Below are 18,323 nucleotides of genomic sequence, written 5' to 3'. Positions count from 1 at the left end.
CAGAGTTCTGCAATCTCTCACTGTTTAAATAATAAACTGCTTTTCTATCCTTCCTGCCAAAGTGGACAAGTTCACATTTTCCCACATTCCATCTGCCAAATTTATGCTCACTGACTTAGCCTATCAATATCCCTTTGCAGACTCCTTATGTCCTCTTCACAACTTACTCTGCACAGCGGCGCAGTGGTTAGCACCGCAGCCTCACAGCTCCAGCGACCCGGCTTCAATTCTGGGTACTGCCTGTGTGGAGTTTGCAAGTTCTCCCTGCGTCTGCGTGGGTTTCCTCCGGGTGCTCCGGTTTCCTCCCACATGCCAAAGACTTGCAGGTTGATGGGTAAATTGGCCATTAGCAATTGCCCCTAGTGTAGGTAGGTGGTAGGGAAATATAGGGACAGGTGGGGATGTGGTAGGAATATGAGATTAGTGTAGCATTAGTGTAAGTGGGTGGTTGATGGTCGGCACAGACTCGGTGGGCCGAAGGGCCTGTTTCAGTGCTGTATCATTAAACTAAACTAAACTATCTTTGTGTCATCAGCAAATTTAGTAACCATTTAGTCTCTTCATCCAAGTCATTGATATCGATTGTAAATAGTTGAGGTCCCAGCACTGATCCATGTGGCACTCCACTAGTTACAGCTTGCCAACCCGAAAATGACCCATTTATCCCTACTATCTGCTTCCTGTTAGTTAACCAATTCTCTATCCATGCTAATATGTTACTCCCTACACAATGAGCTTTTATTGTCTCGTAACCTTTGATGTGGCACCTTATCAAATGCATTTTGGAAACCCAAGAACACCACATCTACAGGGTCCCTTTTATCCATGATACTTGTTCCTTCCTCAAAGAACTCTAAAAAATTAGTTAAACACAATTTCCCCTTCACAAAACCATGTTGAGCTGCCTGATTGCATTAAGATTTTCTAAGTGCCTTGCTATAACCTCCTTAATAATAGATTCTAGCATTTTTCCTATGACAGATATCAGGCTAACTGGCCTGTAGTTCCCTGTTTTCTGTCCCCCTCCTTTTTTGAATAGAGAAATATTACATTCATTATTTTCCAATCTGATGGCACCTTTCCAGAAGCTAGGAAATTTTGGAAAATTGCAACCAATTCATCCACTATCTCAGCAACCACTTCTTTTAAGACCCTTGGATGCAGGCCATCAGGTCCTGGGGACTTGTCAGCCTTTAGTTCTAATAGTTTTCTCTGTACTCTTTCCCTGGTGATTGTAATTGTTTTAAGTTCCTCCCTCCCTTTCACCTCATGATTTACAAGTATTTTTGGGATGTTACTTTTGTCTTCTACAGTGAAGACAGACACAAGATATGTATTCAACACTTCTGCCATTTTCTTATTTCCCGTTGTTAATTCCCTAGTCTCTGAGGGACCAATGCTCACTTTAATTATTCTTTTCCTATTTAAATACTTGTAGACACTCTTACTATTTTGTTTTTATATTTCTAGCTAGCTTTCTCTCATACTCTAATTTCTCCCTCCTTTTTTTAGCCATTCTTTGCAGGTTTTTAAATTCTGTCCAATCCTCTGACCTACCACTAATCTTCAGAGAATTGTATGCTTTTTCGTTCAATTTGATGCTACCTTTAACTTTCTTAGTTAGCTACGGATGGTGCATCCTTCTCCTATAGTCTTTCTTTCTCACTGGAATGTATCTTTGCTGAGTGTTATGAAATAGCTCCCTAAATGTATGTCACTGCATCTCTACTGTCCTAACCTTTAACCTACTTTCCCAGTTCACTTTAGCCACCTCTGTTTTCATACCCTTGTAATTTGCCTTTATTTAAATTTAAAACACTAGTCTTAGACCGACTCTTCTCACCCTCAACTGAATGTGAAATTTAATCATATTATGATCACTGCTACCTGGAGGCTCCTTCATTTTGACATCATTAATTAATCCTGTCTCATTGCGCATTGCCAGGTCTAGAATAGCCTGCTCTCTGGTTGGCTCTAGAATGTGTTGCTCTAAGAAATTGTCCTGAAAACACCCAATGAACTCATCTTCCAAGCTACCTTTGCCAATCTGATTTGTCCAATCTATATGTGGATAAAAATCACTCATGATTATTGCAGTACATTTCTTACAAGCCCCCATTATTTTTTCCTGTATACTCTGTCCTACAGTGCAGTTACTGTTGGGGGACCTATAAACAACTCTGACTAGTGACTTCTTACCTTTGCTATTTCTTATCTCCACTCAAACTGATTCTACATGTTTATCTTTAGAACTAAAGTCATCTCTCACTAATGTACTATTGTCATCCTTAATTAACTGAGATACCCCATCACCTTTTCCTAGCTTCCTGTCCTTCCAAAATGTCAAGTACCCTTGAATATTCAGGTCCGAGCCTTGGTCACCTTGCAGCCACGTCACTGTAATGGCTATAAGGTCATACCTATTTATTTCTATTTGAGCTGTCAATTCATTCATTTTGTTATGAATGCTACGTGCATTCAAATACAGAGCCTTTAATTCTGTCTTTTTACTACTTTTTGCGAATTCTGGCCGTCTTTGTTGGTGCATTCTTAAGTTTGTACTCTCTGTCCAATCCTGTCGCACTCTGGTTATCATTGCCCAAGTTGCTACCTTGTACTATTGCCTTGTCCTTTCCCTTTAATTTACCACATCTCCCATCACTTGATCCCTCCCACCTACTATTTAGTTTAAAGCCCTCACTACTACCCTAGTTATACGACTCGCCAGAACACCAGTCTCAGCACGGTTCAGGTGAAGATCGTCCCAACGGTACAGCTCCCACTTTCCCCAATACTGGTGCCTGTGCCCCATGAATTCAAACCTATTTTTCCCACACCAGTCTTTGAGCCACGCATTTAACTCTCTAATCTTATTTACCCTATGCCAATTTGCTGTTGCTATCCTGCTCAATTTTAGGTAGGATCATGGAGGAAAATCGGGCCCTTATTCTTGTAATCAGATTAAACTTTACTAGTCCTGTTTGGATAGATACCCCTGCTAAATGTTTGAGGTGAACCTAACAATTATAACTTACCTGAGTTGTAAGGACTTGTCTTATTCTTCTGTGTATTGTAAAATTAAGTTACCACAGAAGGGTTTTGACATCGGTTCATATCCAATCAGACTAATAATTTAAAAGTGCCCTCTCTATTTATTGATGGCAAAGGTCCTGCATAAAATGAATTTGGGACCGTATCAATCCAATTCTGAGTTGGCATGATCCCGCAGCACAAAACTGCCCTTAATTTTCTACTAACTGGCATTAATTTGGCAATCAGAATTAGCTAGGCTACAGATACTGCATTTCAAGCTGAGAAAAGACCAGAGGTTGCTTTACTTTGTACCTAACACCTGACCTAGGAACTGTTAATGCTGACACTGCAAGCATAAATTGAAAAGCATTTCCTTTCCCCAGGGCTAAATAACCCTCACTTTGAGCACAACCATTTCCACTAAAAATCATGAAGTTATTGCATGGTCGAGCTAGCGGTAGGGCAATAAGGGTTGGGATGGATTGAGATTATCCAGGATTAAGTGTGACCTGTCTCTGCAGTGGTGACCCCATTCCACGGGTAGAATTTACAGAGGAAGAAGTGAAGACCTGGGGCACTGTTTTCCGAGAGTTGACCAAGCTGTACCCGACCCATGCCTGCCGAGAATATTTGAAGAATCTGCCTCTGCTGACAAAGTATTGTGGCTACAGGGAGGACAATATCCCTCAGTTGGAGGATGTCTCCAGGTTCCTAAAGGGTGAGTCACAGAAACCATGATACTGTGGGAGAATATTTCTCCTCTTCTACTTTTTCATGAGAAAACTGCAGCTTCATTGTATAATTGGTAATATCAGCAATGGATCATAATCATACAAGGAAATGGTATTACCCTCAATTCTGTCTTCCACATTTTCTACCCTTGCATGCTGTGAATCACACTCTCTTAGTTTGGTACCTTGTGTCACGCTCTCTGTGATATGCAGCTGTGATGTTTGTTGTCTTAAATCATATACTCCATGGTTTGGGGATGTGAATTGCAATCTCTCTGATTTCCTGCAATGAGTTTCTCACTCCCTGGTTTGGTTCTAAATGTCACTGTTACAACTTGAAGTCTGCATTAGATGTTTTCTTAGATTCAGCATTCCTTACAAATAGGAGATTACCTTAACTGCTCAGTACTTAGTCTTTTGATGTGACCTGGGGCTTCTAGTTATATGAACTGGATGTAGTAATGCCAGGTGCCTGTTTCCATTCTTCCAAAAGACATACTGATTAACACTTAGTGAGACAAGGCCAAATATAAATCAGTGAACTGGTTTAATTTACAAACCATAAGTGGACAAGTAAAGTAACATTAATAACACACTAATACAAAAGCAAAATACTGCAGATGCTAGAAATCTGGAATAAAAACAGAAAATGTTGGAAATACTTGGCAGGTCAGGCAGCACCTGTGGAAAGAGAAACAGAGTTAACATTTCAGGTTGATGACCTTAATAATACAGCTCACCTTACTTTGTCTGCATTCTGTGAAACTTGTAACAATAAAAACTGTCCCTGTTAGTGAAACCTTTTTCCAACCAATGTTTAAGTAAACTCCTTAAAAAAATTCCAGTAGGTTTCTAAGGCATGAACTACTATTTCTGCACTTCCATTCTGAGCACACTCCTTGCCAGGACCTCTCATAATATAGGTAGCTAAGCTAACTCTCGAAGTTTTGACGTGTGTACTGTGGGTGTGCACTTTTTCCAACACCTGAGCACCAGGATCAGAAAATCCCCCTTGTAAACTATCAAAGTAAGCAGTTATAAAGAGCACTAGTCAGACCCCAATTTAGGAAGCATACATTATCTCTGGAGGGAGTCCAGCACTAAATCAGCAGGCCAATAGTTGGAATGAAAGGATTTAGCTGAGTACATGATGCATAAATTTGGATTATATTCTCTAACAAGGCATCAATTAGACTTAAATTAATTACTTTCCCTGGGAATTCCATGTATCTAGTAGTTTATAGGAAAAACATTGCGCGAATCTGGTTAACATTGTCAAGATTGTACCAGATATCAGCAAATACAAGGAAACGTTTTTCACACACAGGTTATGAGAATATGGTGTGTGCAACCCAGGAAATCATTGGTGTAGAATCAACTGATGTGTCTAAAGGGCGAGAAAGTTACTTGCTTATGGGAAGTAAGGGTATTATGAGAAATGGAGAAAGGAGAGAGAATTGAGAGTAAAAGTGATAAAAGGGATAAAGGAGTTGCCATGACAAACAGAATGGCAGAGTGGACTTGATCTTTTCTCATTCTAAACTTTATATTCTTAAGTTTTTAAAATTATGAATAAAGTTAACAAATTTGTTCCAAGCAAATTGTTCACATTGCTAAGGTTCAAATGTTAGACACACAAGGAACTTAGGTGTGAAACAGTAAGTTGGATGTATTTTTTTAAATGCATTGTGGAATGAAATGGCCTGGAAGTGCTATTGTAGTGGAGATTATGAAAGGTTCAAATGACAAATGAATGTATTTCTGGATGGAAAAAAGGGTTGAGAAATATGTTAAAGGAGTTAGATGGGGGTTAATCTATAGAAAAGTAACAAACATGCTGGCCCAAATAGCCTTGTTGAGTGCCTAAAATCTTTATTTTCTTATGATCTGTTAACTTGGAGTAACACTGTGATAATTCCTATTCATGCAAGTTATTTAATTGCTCAAGTTATATCTTTTTCTATTGCTATTACCATGGTAACACTTTTCTTTTGTTTTTTAGAGCGGAGTGGGTTCACTATCCGACCAGTGGCTGGTTACCTGTCTCCCCGGGATTTCCTGGCTGGCCTGGCATTTCGAGTGTTTCATTGTACTCAATACGTGAGGCACAGCTCAGACCCCCTCTACACCCCTGAACCGTGAGTCTTTCACTGGCTGTAGCCTGGATGTGACACTGAATAGTGGGGAAGACAAAGGAGGGCAGCAAGACAAGAATGCATAATATGGCTTAAAAAGAGCTATATATTCATTTAATTTAGTAAAAGTCAGAGCAATCACAGTTACTTCGAGTACATTGGAAATGTTTGGACTGCTAAAAATAGAGGGAGTCTTAGTATCTCTACCAAGATTTAACAATGAATCCTAATATTTAGATGCATGTATTATGAGGAAGTCTGAGTGACAGCTGTCTCTGCTTTTCATTACCAGTATTAATTGAGGATATGTAACATAGGGTGAGGAGGAACTTCTTTTAAAATTCAAGTGGGTGTTCTATTCCAGAATGCCAATTGATGAAGAATAGAACTGGACCCAATCTTTACACACTTTTATATTTATTTAGAGTTGAACGTTACAAACATACACCTCCTAATCCAACAGAGTTTCAGTCTGTGCCTATTTATAGGGGCTCAAGTGAATCACCAGTTAATGGTTACCACCTCCATATAATTAATATGCAAATAACAGTGGGCAACCTGATAATTAATTCATCAATGTTGGAACTGTTAATATAAAAACTGTATTCCGATGCTCTTCATTTATTCTGTTGATAACATACTTTGCGTAAACAGAATTAAATACTTATGTCAAATATTGATTTTAAATGCTGCAAGGTTAGTGGACTAGCTCTATTGTCACTTTTGAACCATTTTTCTCAGGACTATATACTCTTAATGACATCATATTTGTAAAATGAAGTTGGTTTCAAAATGCAGTATAGGGTTTAGGACAAGGGTAGGAGTTGAGGTAACAGAGAGAGTAGGGTGAAGGGCAGGAAGTATCATAGGTTTTTGGCCAAGTTATAAGATTGAATGTTGGGTAGAATAGAGGATAAGATTCCTGGTAGAGTGTAGGGCAGTTTGCAGGACAGGGTTGAGGATAGGATGTGTAATCGGATATAGGGTAGGACAAATGGCACTATAGGAATGGATGCATTGGGCTTGGCACAGGGCTTTTTTACATCTTCATGGGTTTTGGGCATCTCTGGCAAGGCCAGGATTTATTGTCCATTCCTAATTCCCCTTGAGAAGGTGGTGGTGAGCCACTTACTGAATCGCTATAGTCTGTGTGGTGTGAAGGTACGCCCACCATGCTGTTAGGTAGGGAGTTCCAGGATTTCAACCCAGTGACAGTGAAGGAATGACAACATATTTCTAAGTTAGGATGCTGTGTAACTTGAAGGGAAACGTGCAGGTGATGGTGTTCCCATGTGCCTGCTGTCCTTTTCCTTCTAGGTGGCAGAGATTATGGGTTTAGAAGGTGCTGTTGAAGAAGTCTTGGCAAGTTGCTGTAGTGCATCTTGTAGATGGTACACACTGCCGCTACGGAGTGCTGTTGGTGGAGGGAGTAAATATTTAAGGTCGTGGTTTTGTGGGCTACTTTGTTCTGAATGGTGTTGTGCTTCTTGAGTGTTGTTGGAGCTGAGCTCATCGAGGCCAGTGGGGACTATTCCATCACAGTCTTGACTTATGCCTTGTAGATGGTGAAATGACTCTGGGGAGTCAGGAGGTGAGCTACTTGTCACAGAATATCCAACCTGACTTTTTAAATTCTTTCATGGGGTATTGGCGTCGCTGGCCAGGCCAGCATTTATTGCTCATCCCTAATTGCCCTTGAGAAGGTGGTGGTGAGCTGCTTTCTTGAACCGCTGCAGTCCATGTGAGGTAGGTACACCCACAGTGCTGTTAGGAAGGGAGTTCTAGGATTTTGGCCCAGCGACAGTGAAGGAACGGTGATATAGCTCCAAGTCAGGATGGTGTGTGGCTTGGAGGGATCTTGCAGATGGTGGTGTTCCCATGCAACTGCTGTTCTTGTCCTTCTAGGTGGTAGAGGTCACAGGTTTGGAAAGAACCTTGATGAGTTGCTGCCGTGCATCTTGTAGATGGTACACACTGCTGCCACTGTGCGTCGGTGTGAAGGGAATGAATGTTGAAGGTGGTGGATGGGGTGCCAATCAAGTGGGCTGCTTTGTCCTGGAAGGAGTCAATCTACTTGAGTGTTGCTGAAGCTGCACCCATTGAGGCAAGTGGAGAGTATTCCATTACACTCTTGACTTGTGCCTTGTAGATGGTGGACAGGCATTGGCGAGACAGGAGGTGAGTTATTTGCTGCAGAATTCCTAGCCTCCGACCTGCTCTTGTAGCGATAGTATTTCTGTAGCTGGTCCAGTTCAGTTTCTGGTTAATGGTAAACCCCAGATTGTTGATAGTGGGGGATTCAGTAATGGTGATGCCATTGGACATCAAGGGGAGATGTTAGATTCTCTCTTGTTTGAGATGGCTATTGCCTGACACTTGTGTGGCACGAATGTTACTTGCCACAGCCCAAGTCTGGATGTTGTCCAGGTCTTGCTGCATATGGACACGGACTGTTTCATTCTCTGAGGAGTGGTGAATGGAACTGAACATTGTGCAATCATCAGCAAACATCCTCATTTCTAAACTTATTTTGGAGGGAGGTCATTGATGAAGCAGCTGAAGATGGTTGGGCCTAGGACACTACCCTGAGAAGCTCCTGCAGTGATGTCCTGGGACTGAGATGATTGGACTCCAACAACCACAACCATCTTCCTTTGTGCTAGGTATGACCCCAACCAGTGGAGAGTTTTCCCCCTGATTCCCAATGACTTCAATTTTATTAGGGCTCCTTGATGCCACACAGTCAAATGCCGCATTGAAGTCAAGGGCAGTCACTCTCACCTCACCTCTGGAATTAAGCTCTTTTGTCCATGTTTGGACCAAGGTAATAATGAGGTCAGGTGATGAGTGGTCCTGGTGGAACTCAAATTGAGCATCGGTGACTAAGTGCCACTTGATAGCACTGTCAATGATAACTTCCATCACTTTGCTGATTGTGAGTTGACTGTTGGGGCAGTAATTGGTTGGACTAGATTTGTCTTGTTTTTGTGGATAAGTCATACCTGGACAACTTTTTTCTTTGTAGCTGTACTGGAACAGCTTGGCTAGGGGCAGGGCTAGTTCTGGAGCACAAGCCTTCAGCACTACAGCCAGGATGTTATCAGGGCACGTAGCCTTTGTTCTGTCCAACATGCTAAGCTGTTCCTTGACATCACATGGAGTGATTTGAATTGGCTGAAGACTGGCATCTGAGATGATCCCACGAGGAGGCCAAGATAGATCATCCACTCGGCGCTTCTGGCTGAAGATGGTTGCAAACACTTTAGCCTTGTCTTTTACACTGATGTGCTGGTGTCCACCATCATTGAAGATGGGATGTTCAGAGAACATGCTGCTCCCATTAGCTGTTCATCACCATTTATGACTGGATGTGGGAGGACTGCAGAGCTTTGGTCTGACCTGTTTGTTATGGGATCACTGAGCTCTCTGTATAGCATACTGCTGCCACTGTTTAGCATACATGTAGTCCTGTGTTGTAGCTTCACCAGGTTAGCACCTCATTTTTAGGTATGCCTGGTGCTTTTCCTAGCATATATTCCTTATTGTAACAGTGTTGATCCCCTGGCTTGATGATAATGGTAAAATGAGGGATATGTCAGGTTACAGATTGTGGTAGAATACAATTTTGTTGCTGCTGATGGCCCATAGTGCCTCATAGATGCTCAGTTTTGAGTTGCTAGATCTGTTCCGATTCAATCCAATTTAGCACGGTGATAGTGCCATACAACATGATGGAGGGTGGCCTGAGTGTGAAGACAGGACTGCATGGTGGTCACTCCTACCAATACTGTCATGGACAGATGCATCTGCGACAAGTAAATTAAGGAGGACAAGTTCAAGTTGTTTTTTTTCCATGTGTTGGTTTTCTCACTAACTGCCACAGGCCCAATCCTATACCTATTCATGACTTAGCCAGCTTGGTCAATCGTGGTGCCAACAGCCAATCAGGGTGATTGGCATTGAAGTCCTCCACCCAGAGTCCATTCTGTGCCCTTCCTTCCCTCAGTGCTTCTTCTAAATGGTGTTCATCATGGAGGAGGACTAATTCACCAGTGGGGAGAGGGAGGTAGCTGGTCATCAGGAGGTTTCCTTGCCCATGTTTGACCTGATTTCATGAGACATCATGGGGTCCAGAGTTAATGGTAAGAACTTCCAGGCCCACTCCCTCCTGATTGTATACTGTGATGTCCTGGGAACTAGAGTGAGGTTTAGCTGAGCTTTAGTATAAGATATGAGGCAAAGACAGAGAGACAAAGACTGCAGCAGCTGAACACAAAAGCTTCTTTTTTTATTCTTCTGTCTTAGTTTCACTTTCTCTTTGATAGCATGTGTGTTTTATAGCAGCCTCTAGAATACGAAATGAATAATGCAATTGTAATTTCAAAACACTGCAACACTACTGTGCCACCACCTCTGGTGGGTCTGTCCTGCTGGTGGGACAGGATATACCCAGAGATGGTGATTGAGGAATCTGGGACATTGGTTGCTAATGATTCTACGAGTATGACCACGTCAGGCTGATGCTTTACTAGTCCATGCGACAGCTCTCCCAATTTTGACACAAGTCCTGAGATGCTAGTGCAGAGGACTAGTAGGGTCAACTGGACAGGGTGAGCCTTTGCTGCATCTGGTGCCTATGGTGATGCCGGATACCTGTCCGATCTTACTATTAGACTTTTTCAGAGCTGTTTGATACAACTGAATGGCTTGCTCAGCCATTTCAGAGAGCAGTTAAAAGTCAGATGTGGATCTGGAGTCACATGTAGTCCAGACCATGTAAGGATGGCAGATTTCCTTCCCTAAAGGACATTAATGAATTAGAAGAGTTTGTAACCATTACTAGCTTTTTAATTCATGATTTTGTTTAACTGAATTTACGTTTCTCTATTGATGTGGTGGGATTTGTACTTATACCTCTGGATAATTACTCTACATCTCTAGACTGCTAGGCCAGTAACATAACGACTATGCTACTCTACCCTCTAGGGCAGGTATTATTCAGGATAGGAAGTAGACAAAGATAAAGAGGTACAATGGGTTGGGGGGTGGGGGGCAGTGGGTGGGGGGTATAGGATAAGGAGTAGGGTGGAGGATAGAATTTTTCTCCATTAATATCTTATCACAAGATATTCAGTCTGGAAGTATTTTACAAACAAAATATGGATAAGGATGTGAGAATCAGAAAATCATCTGAAAAGAAACTTGATATTCACATTTATCATATATTTTGTCTATGAAATGATTAGATGACTATAGAGATGAACCTGAGCAATCTGATTACACAAACCTGACAGACCTATCCATAACACAAACCTACAGCCACACAGACACACCATATTATACAAGCAAATAGTCTTACCAACTGTCCCCATATCACAAACCTACAACCTCAACAAAAAACCCCACAGCATTAATCCAACAGCTTCCTACATGAACCTACATTTTTGTGAACTTCTCCTTGTAATGTTATAATTCCAACGTACAGTGATATTCAAATTTATTTCACTTATTTCAACGTTGAATTTCAAATTAAATCTTTTAACTGCATCTTAATTTTTTCTTTTACAGTTTGATGTTTTGCTCATCGCCTGCATAAACTATATCAAATCCCAGTAATTTATAGCAATTTTTTCCATCAGTAAGATTAATTCTTTTGTATTTCCTTTACAGCGACACATGTCATGAGCTGATGGGTCATGTTCCTCTTCTGGCTGAACCGAGTTTTGCTCAATTTTCTCAGGAGATTGGCTTGGCTTCTCTGGGAGCATCTGATGAAGCAGTTCAGAAGCTAGCCACAGTAAGTTTATTAAGTTGAGAATAAATTTGAAGCTGCAACTATATGGTATAAGGGGTTGATTGCATTTGGATTATGACTGTTCACTGTTGATTAATTTTACAGTGCTACTTTTTTACTGTGGAATTCGGTCTGTGTAAGCAGGATGGCCAACTCAGAGTCTATGGAGCTGGTCTGCTGTCTTCTGTTAGTGAACTGAAGGTTAGTATTACTCTGAGTAGACCAGGACCTGAGAGTGCAGTGGATCTTCATAATTAACATTTCAATGTGACATAAACCTCTAAGTGATTACCCATTCCCTCTTCACTGCTTTCCTTTGTACAATGTTGTATATGGAATTATTTGAAGTATGAGGATACTGTCGTCTGAACCTTCTCTCATCTCTGACCTTCCCCTACCTCCAACCTCACACTCACCATTGCAACTGTTCTTGTCTTTTTCTATTTTATCATGGCCCCAATGGGCATTGCTCTTCTCTTGTTCCTCCTAGGCTCCAAATACATCTCCCAGGTTCTTCCTCCTTCCTTACTATGTTGACATTGATGATTCTTTGCACCATCTCCTACTGCAAAGTATTATTTCCTAGGTCCACAAAACTCTAAAACTCTTCACCTCCCTTGGTCTTCCCTCTCTTAACATCCACAGGCATCAACAAGGTACTGCTTCTCGATTTACCTCACATTCTCTCCTACTCCTTGCAACCTAGGTAGTGTCCTGCATTTTGGGTCTTTTTCATTCATCTGTGTTTCTACTAAACAGAAGGACTGTAGTTGCAAGTCTTATTTTTGAGGAACACTAACCTGTTCTTCCTGTCATGTTGTAGTACTCACTCTCAGGAAATGCCAAGGTGAAGCCTTTTGACCCAAAAGTCACATGCAAGCAGGAGTGTCTCATCACCACATTCCAAGATGTCTATTTTGTTTCAGAAAGTTTTGAAGATGCAAAAGAGAAGATGAGGTAAGCAGGAGGACTGGGTAGGAGTATAGGGTGGGTTGGGGACTTAATAATGAATTAGACACTGAACTTTTAACCCCGGGATCTGGATTTAAATTCACCTCAGGCTGTTGCAATAAAAATTGTTGTCTGCCTGCTGTAAGGATCCAAATGAAATGAGTTGGAGCAGTGTCAATTTAGTTCCTATCAGCTTGGCACACCATGCTAAAATCCCTCTAATTCAACATTAATTGGCACTAAATTGGCATCTTAATTAGAAAGTAGAATGGTTGTTGTGCAAAATGGAAAAATATCATATTGCTGAAGTTGGGTGCTTTTATATGAGGTTGAGGCTAAGGCACATTGTTGAGTGGAGTAAAGGGAACTTTCATCTACATCAAACTGTTCTATAAGTTGACAATGGATGCCCAAAATGCCAAGTTCTCTATTCTTCACCACTGCCATCCCTTACCTTGACTACAAAATTCATTAAAAAAGCTTAAACATTAGATAAGCAACCCTGTCTGTGCCAGGAAATCTTTAAATATCTAGTCAGCTCATTCTCTTACCACCTTGTTGAACTGGACTCACTTTATGAGAGCAATAAACCTGTATAGACTTGTTGAAGTGGCGCAACTGCTGCCAACACATGTGGAAGGCTCCACTGAGGGTTACCTGGTTGAGCCCTGAATACCAGGAAGGTCTCTGGTTTGACCTTTGACTGATCTGATCTCAGCTCAGAGTCGGGAAAGACTCTATAATTGGCAAAACTGTGTGGAAGGGAAATTAACCATGGTTGCTGCTCCTGATCACTATCCAATGACCCATGCAGGAATATACACATGTGTATGTTAGTTATAGGCCAAGAAAATGCTTTTCCCTTTTTCTGTCCACTTCTCCAGAAGGTGATGGCTCTTGTAAGCTCTCTGGTACCTTGCTGAAGTGGCCGCCCTTTATGTCTTAGCCTGTGGACATTGACCATAGAAGCTATTTTGACCAGGAAGTGCATCACAACTTAGTTGACCTGATATAGTTCATCTGATAACCAGGTGCATTTACGAGAACAAGTTAAAGGACAGTAACCAGGAGTGGGAACCCTGGGCTACTTTTTCTTTTTCAACCCAGGGGCACTGTAGCCAAATTGCTCCCCCAGCTGAGATCAGCTAGCTTAACACAGATGAGGATTGGAACCTGGGATCTTCTGGTCAGTCTAGCTTAAGACGAGGCCGATTGATATACTGACATAGAAATCTCTTTAACCTGAATTTATCAATTTTGTTTTTCAAGGGAATTTGCAAAGACCATCAAACGCTCATTCAGTGTGAGATACAACCCATACACACAGAGTGTGGAAGTTCTGAAGGACACCAAGAGCATCACAAATGTCGTAAAGGAACTTCGCCAGGAGCTCGATGTTATTTCAGATGCTCTCAGCAGGATAAACAAGCAATTTGGCATCTGAGCTTCCCACACCACTCGCCCACCCCCCCACCAACCCCCTGCCCCCACCCACCGTTGCAGTTCCAAACCTGATTGTTACTCCTTTTGGAATGATTAGATAACATCCTGACCAATTTACATACAAAACATTAACCTGCAAAAAGTGCAAATTGTGAAAGCTTGCTCTGGTTTAGAAACAACAACCTGCATTGGGACAGCGAGCATGTTATCCATGTACTGTCACCTCAGTATTCAGCACAAATCCATTAATACCACTTCCTGTTCAAGTTGTCATATTAAGAAATCTCTGGGTCCGTCACAGCACCAATACTGAATCAGCCATCTAGGCCTTGTTATTTCAGATATTTGTAGGTGTTGGAGCCAGGTCTGTCAGGTTCTTTTACATTTCCTACCAGTTAAATTCACAAAAACCAGACGGATAGTTTCCATTATGGACCCTGTTGGACCCGAAAGAGCATTGTACAGAGCCTTTCGCAATTTAAAAAAAAAAGTGGATGGGCAGCACATTCTTCAACTTTTCATTGCCTGTGATTTAAAAAAGTGTAGATAAAAAGGTTACCTTAGTGAATGTAACAGAAATCCTGAGGAACATTGCTGACTTATTGAAAGTTCCATGAACAGAAATGAACAGTTTAGCCCATTGCCGGTTACAAAAAGAAACCTTCATGCCTGCAACTCTAAGAAATTGAATTCTGAATTAACATCTGTCATTTAATTGCTTGCCTAATTTATTTATTTAGAAATACAACACTGAAACAGGCCCTTTGGCTCACCGGGTCTGTGCCAACCATCAACTACCCATTTATACTAATCCTACATGAATCCCATATTCCTACCATATCCCCACCTTCCCTCAATTCCCCTACCTATACTAGGGGCAATTTATAATGGCTGATTTACCTATCAACCTGCAAGTCTTTGGCTGTGGGAGGAAACCAGAGCACCTGGCAGAAACCCACACGGTCACAGGGAGAACTTGCAAACTCCGCACAGGCAGTACCCAGAATCAAGCCCAGGTCACTGGAGCTATAAGGCTGTGGTGCGAGCCACTGCGCCACTGTGCTGCTAATGTTTGGGCATGCTGCTGTGATGGGTAGTCTTCGTTGAAATAAATAAAATATTAAATGGATTGGATGAGTTAAATCTGATTATTATTTCAAAATAAGGCAGGCTAGGAGAGCCAGAGAACAGGAGTATAAATTAGTGAAGAAGATACCAAAAGGGACTCCTCCATGAAAAGATTTATTTGGGATAATCTTCCAGAAGATTCATAAACTTGGATTTTCCACTTTTGCAGAATCAAATGTGTCATCAACTGGGTGGGAGCTTTGACTGTTACAGGACATGCCTGGAGAATTCTCTGGGGTCAGGGTCATTCCCATTTTTTAATTAGGCTCCCTGGCCATGACCAGGTAATGTACCTGTTGAGAGTCTGGAGATTGCTGTAGCGGGTGTTTGATTGCAAAGGCTTTGCAGCCCTTTCAGTTTTTAATCTCCTGCTAGCTGCCCACAGCAATGTTGGATTCCAGGAATGAGCAGGTGTTCCTGCTGTCGAGTGCTGCTGGGAACAAATGAGGGAAATGTCTCTTGACATAACTGCCATTTGTATGTAATTATAATATGTCTACCCATAATGGGGTAGGCATGTCATACGTCCAATGATACTACTGTTGAGAAATTCCACTCATAGTAGTGGTCGTGCAGGGAGCTGGTGGAGTGGGATATCTAGGATATAGACTATAGAGGTATTCTATGAAAGAGGCAGTGGATACTGAGCTGGGAAACAGAATATTGGAAGGATGAGCTTTGATGGACATGTATGTCTCTTTATGTTCTTATGACATTGATCTTACAGTACTTTACATTTGGAGGAATATCTGCTGAAGGTTGAAGGAGCAAAATATAATCCAGCAACTGACTTCAGACATAAATATCACACCATGGAGAGTCTGCATGTTATCTGATATGCTAGGTCACTTGTGGTTATGCACAGTGCATACTGACCATGTACCATATTGTGACAGTACACACTGGCTATACTCCCTGGCAAGGCAGTGCATACTGCTGTGCTCTCTGGTATGAAGGTACGCACTATCTGTGCTCACTGAGTTTTGCAGGTTAATGTTGTGAATTCCTGACTAGCGCTAGAACATTAACTGAAATCCTACTGTTTTGCAATAGTTGTCACTGAAGATTTGCTGTGTGACTGCCCGCAGTAGTATTTGCATATCGATTGCTGTATATGTGTACGTATTCAGAGTCACCAGTGGTACTTTTGCTTAGAGAATCATTTTTTTAAGTAACTGAAGCTTTCAGCTCCTGCCCATCACATTGAGGGACTGCAAAATACCTCAAGGCGACAATCTCTTCACTTTTAAGTTTCCATATGCAAATAGAAGATGGGTCTGAGTGTTAGCTGATGTTATATGTAGGGGGAAAAGTGGGATAAGTTCCAGCTTTTGATTGCTGTCCAGTGACTCCAGCCAGAAAGGGCATATCTGTTGTTTGAAGACAGATTGAACAACAACAACAGGGTTGGCTGTGATGCTCCCCCTCCAATTCGAAAGTCCTGTTAACATTCACTGTCTAAACTCACACATGGAGAGTGGTCTCTTGGATGAGGTACTGGAGTGATGTAGCTGTCAGCTCCTCCAGGGAAGGAGATAATGAAAGTCTCAATCTGTGAACAACACCAATTTCATTTAAATTCCTAAAGAATCAAATGTGTGCTTAGTCCTACATTTTGTTATTGTTGATGACCAAAGAGTAAGTAATGTGTTTTCTAACTGGTAGATCAGTTCTGTGTGAGAGTGTTTTAGTCCAGTGTTACCCATCAACTTTTTGTCAAGGATCTCAATCCCACCCAGTGCTTGAGGGCCATAGAGTGCTGCACCACATAATGATGGGATTCATGACGACACAGTGATGAACCTGGGCCTGTGACTCTCAGACACTGATTTCTTGATTTCAGTCATCCCACTGTGAGAAGTTGCCAAGTGGAGGTTGAGGACATCCCTAGTGGAAGGGAAACAACACCAGACTAAGAGTTCAGTTGTACTAGGGCCCATTGCTTGCTGGATGGAAGCTGGGGCTATAGTAATTGAACAGCAAAAGACGGGAAGAGACTAGCAATGAATGCCAACCTGGCTAATGTTCACAATTGTGAAGGCCTTTGAATGAAGACTCAGACGAAAGGGAAGCAGGCTGCAAATGAGTATCTGAAGAAGGGTCACTGACCTGAAACGTTAACTCTACTTCTCTCTCCACAGATGCTGCCGACCTGTTGAGTATTTCCAGCGTTTCTTGTTTTTATTTCAGATTTCCAGCATCCGCAGAATTTTGCTTTTATATTATGCAAATGAGTATCACTGTTTTAATCTAGCCCCATGCTTAGAATTTGTGACTAATTGTACATTTTGAAATGAAACTGGGATTGTGCAGAAAGAGACCATTCCTTTCAGTGTATGTAAATGGCCATTAATAGCCTATAAATAACAAATTAGGTTGCACTTCACGTGGGCACAGTGTTCAATTGTATAATTCTTGCTAGATTCTAGTATTTTAAATGTGCTTGTCCTCCTTGTGCCAAATTACTTGCCCAATGCGCTTGGACTTCACTAATAAAGGACAGCTTTACCCAATCAGACTGCTGTGTGCAATGTTGAGTCAAACTCTCAGTTGGTGGTGTAATGGAGTTTTAGTTCCATTTTTCAGGGTAGGTGATGTGTATGTTGTGCACACAGATTCTATTCATTAAATGCATCTTAATTTTATTCATTAATTATGGTTGAATCGCTATATCTTAATGTCTTCCATGCCCTTCTCTCACATCCACCCATTAACCTCTCACTCTTGCTGTTTGTTTTTGTCTATCTCTATTTTTATTGGTGTATTTAACACTGTGGACTGAATTTTCCCAGTCCTATGGCGACGGGCTGGGAAGCAGGAGGGCTGGTGATATGGCGGGGGAAGGCATTGGGAGGGGAGCCCAACATCTTCCTGTTGCTATCCCATATTACCAGTAGTGGGAGGGAACCTCAGAGGCGTGGTGGCCATTTGAGCCACTTAAGTGCCCAATTAAGGGCTATCTCCCTCACCTGCTAGCATTTTGCCTGTATCGAGATGGCCTGCCACCAGGTGGGGAAACTACCAGATAAACCCTGATGGCCTCCCAGAGGGTTCCTGGGGGTGAGGCCCTCCTTAATGGCCACTGCATGCCCACGGAAGGGCCCCCCG

The 18,323-nt window shown here is 41.8% G+C and overlaps 1 protein-coding gene across 3 annotated transcripts in view; it reads left to right on the top strand.

Annotated features, from left to right (window-relative positions):
• The window catches only part of LOC137377001 (tryptophan 5-hydroxylase 1), a 38,904-nt gene extending 21,036 nt beyond the window's left edge, over positions 1 to 17,868 (top strand). For all 3 annotated transcript variants that reach the window (XM_068046102.1, XM_068046100.1, XM_068046101.1), the window contains 6 exons: positions 3,555 to 3,751; positions 5,767 to 5,902; positions 11,570 to 11,696; positions 11,799 to 11,894; positions 12,517 to 12,650; positions 13,914 to 17,868. In XM_068046102.1, coding sequence (XP_067902203.1) covers positions 3,555 to 3,751; positions 5,767 to 5,902; positions 11,570 to 11,696; positions 11,799 to 11,894; positions 12,517 to 12,650; positions 13,914 to 14,088 — 865 coding nt within the window. In that variant the 3' untranslated portion in view covers positions 14,089 to 17,868. The remainder of the gene's footprint in view (positions 1 to 3,554; positions 3,752 to 5,766; positions 5,903 to 11,569; positions 11,697 to 11,798; positions 11,895 to 12,516; positions 12,651 to 13,913) is intronic.
• Positions 17,869 to 18,323: the final 455 nt, after the last annotated feature.

Source organism: Heterodontus francisci, chromosome 14, assembly GCF_036365525.1.
Source record: "Heterodontus francisci isolate sHetFra1 chromosome 14, sHetFra1.hap1, whole genome shotgun sequence".
NCBI lineage: Eukaryota > Metazoa > Chordata > Chondrichthyes > Heterodontiformes > Heterodontidae > Heterodontus > Heterodontus francisci.
This window is presented reverse-complemented; position numbering and strand designations above follow the sequence as displayed.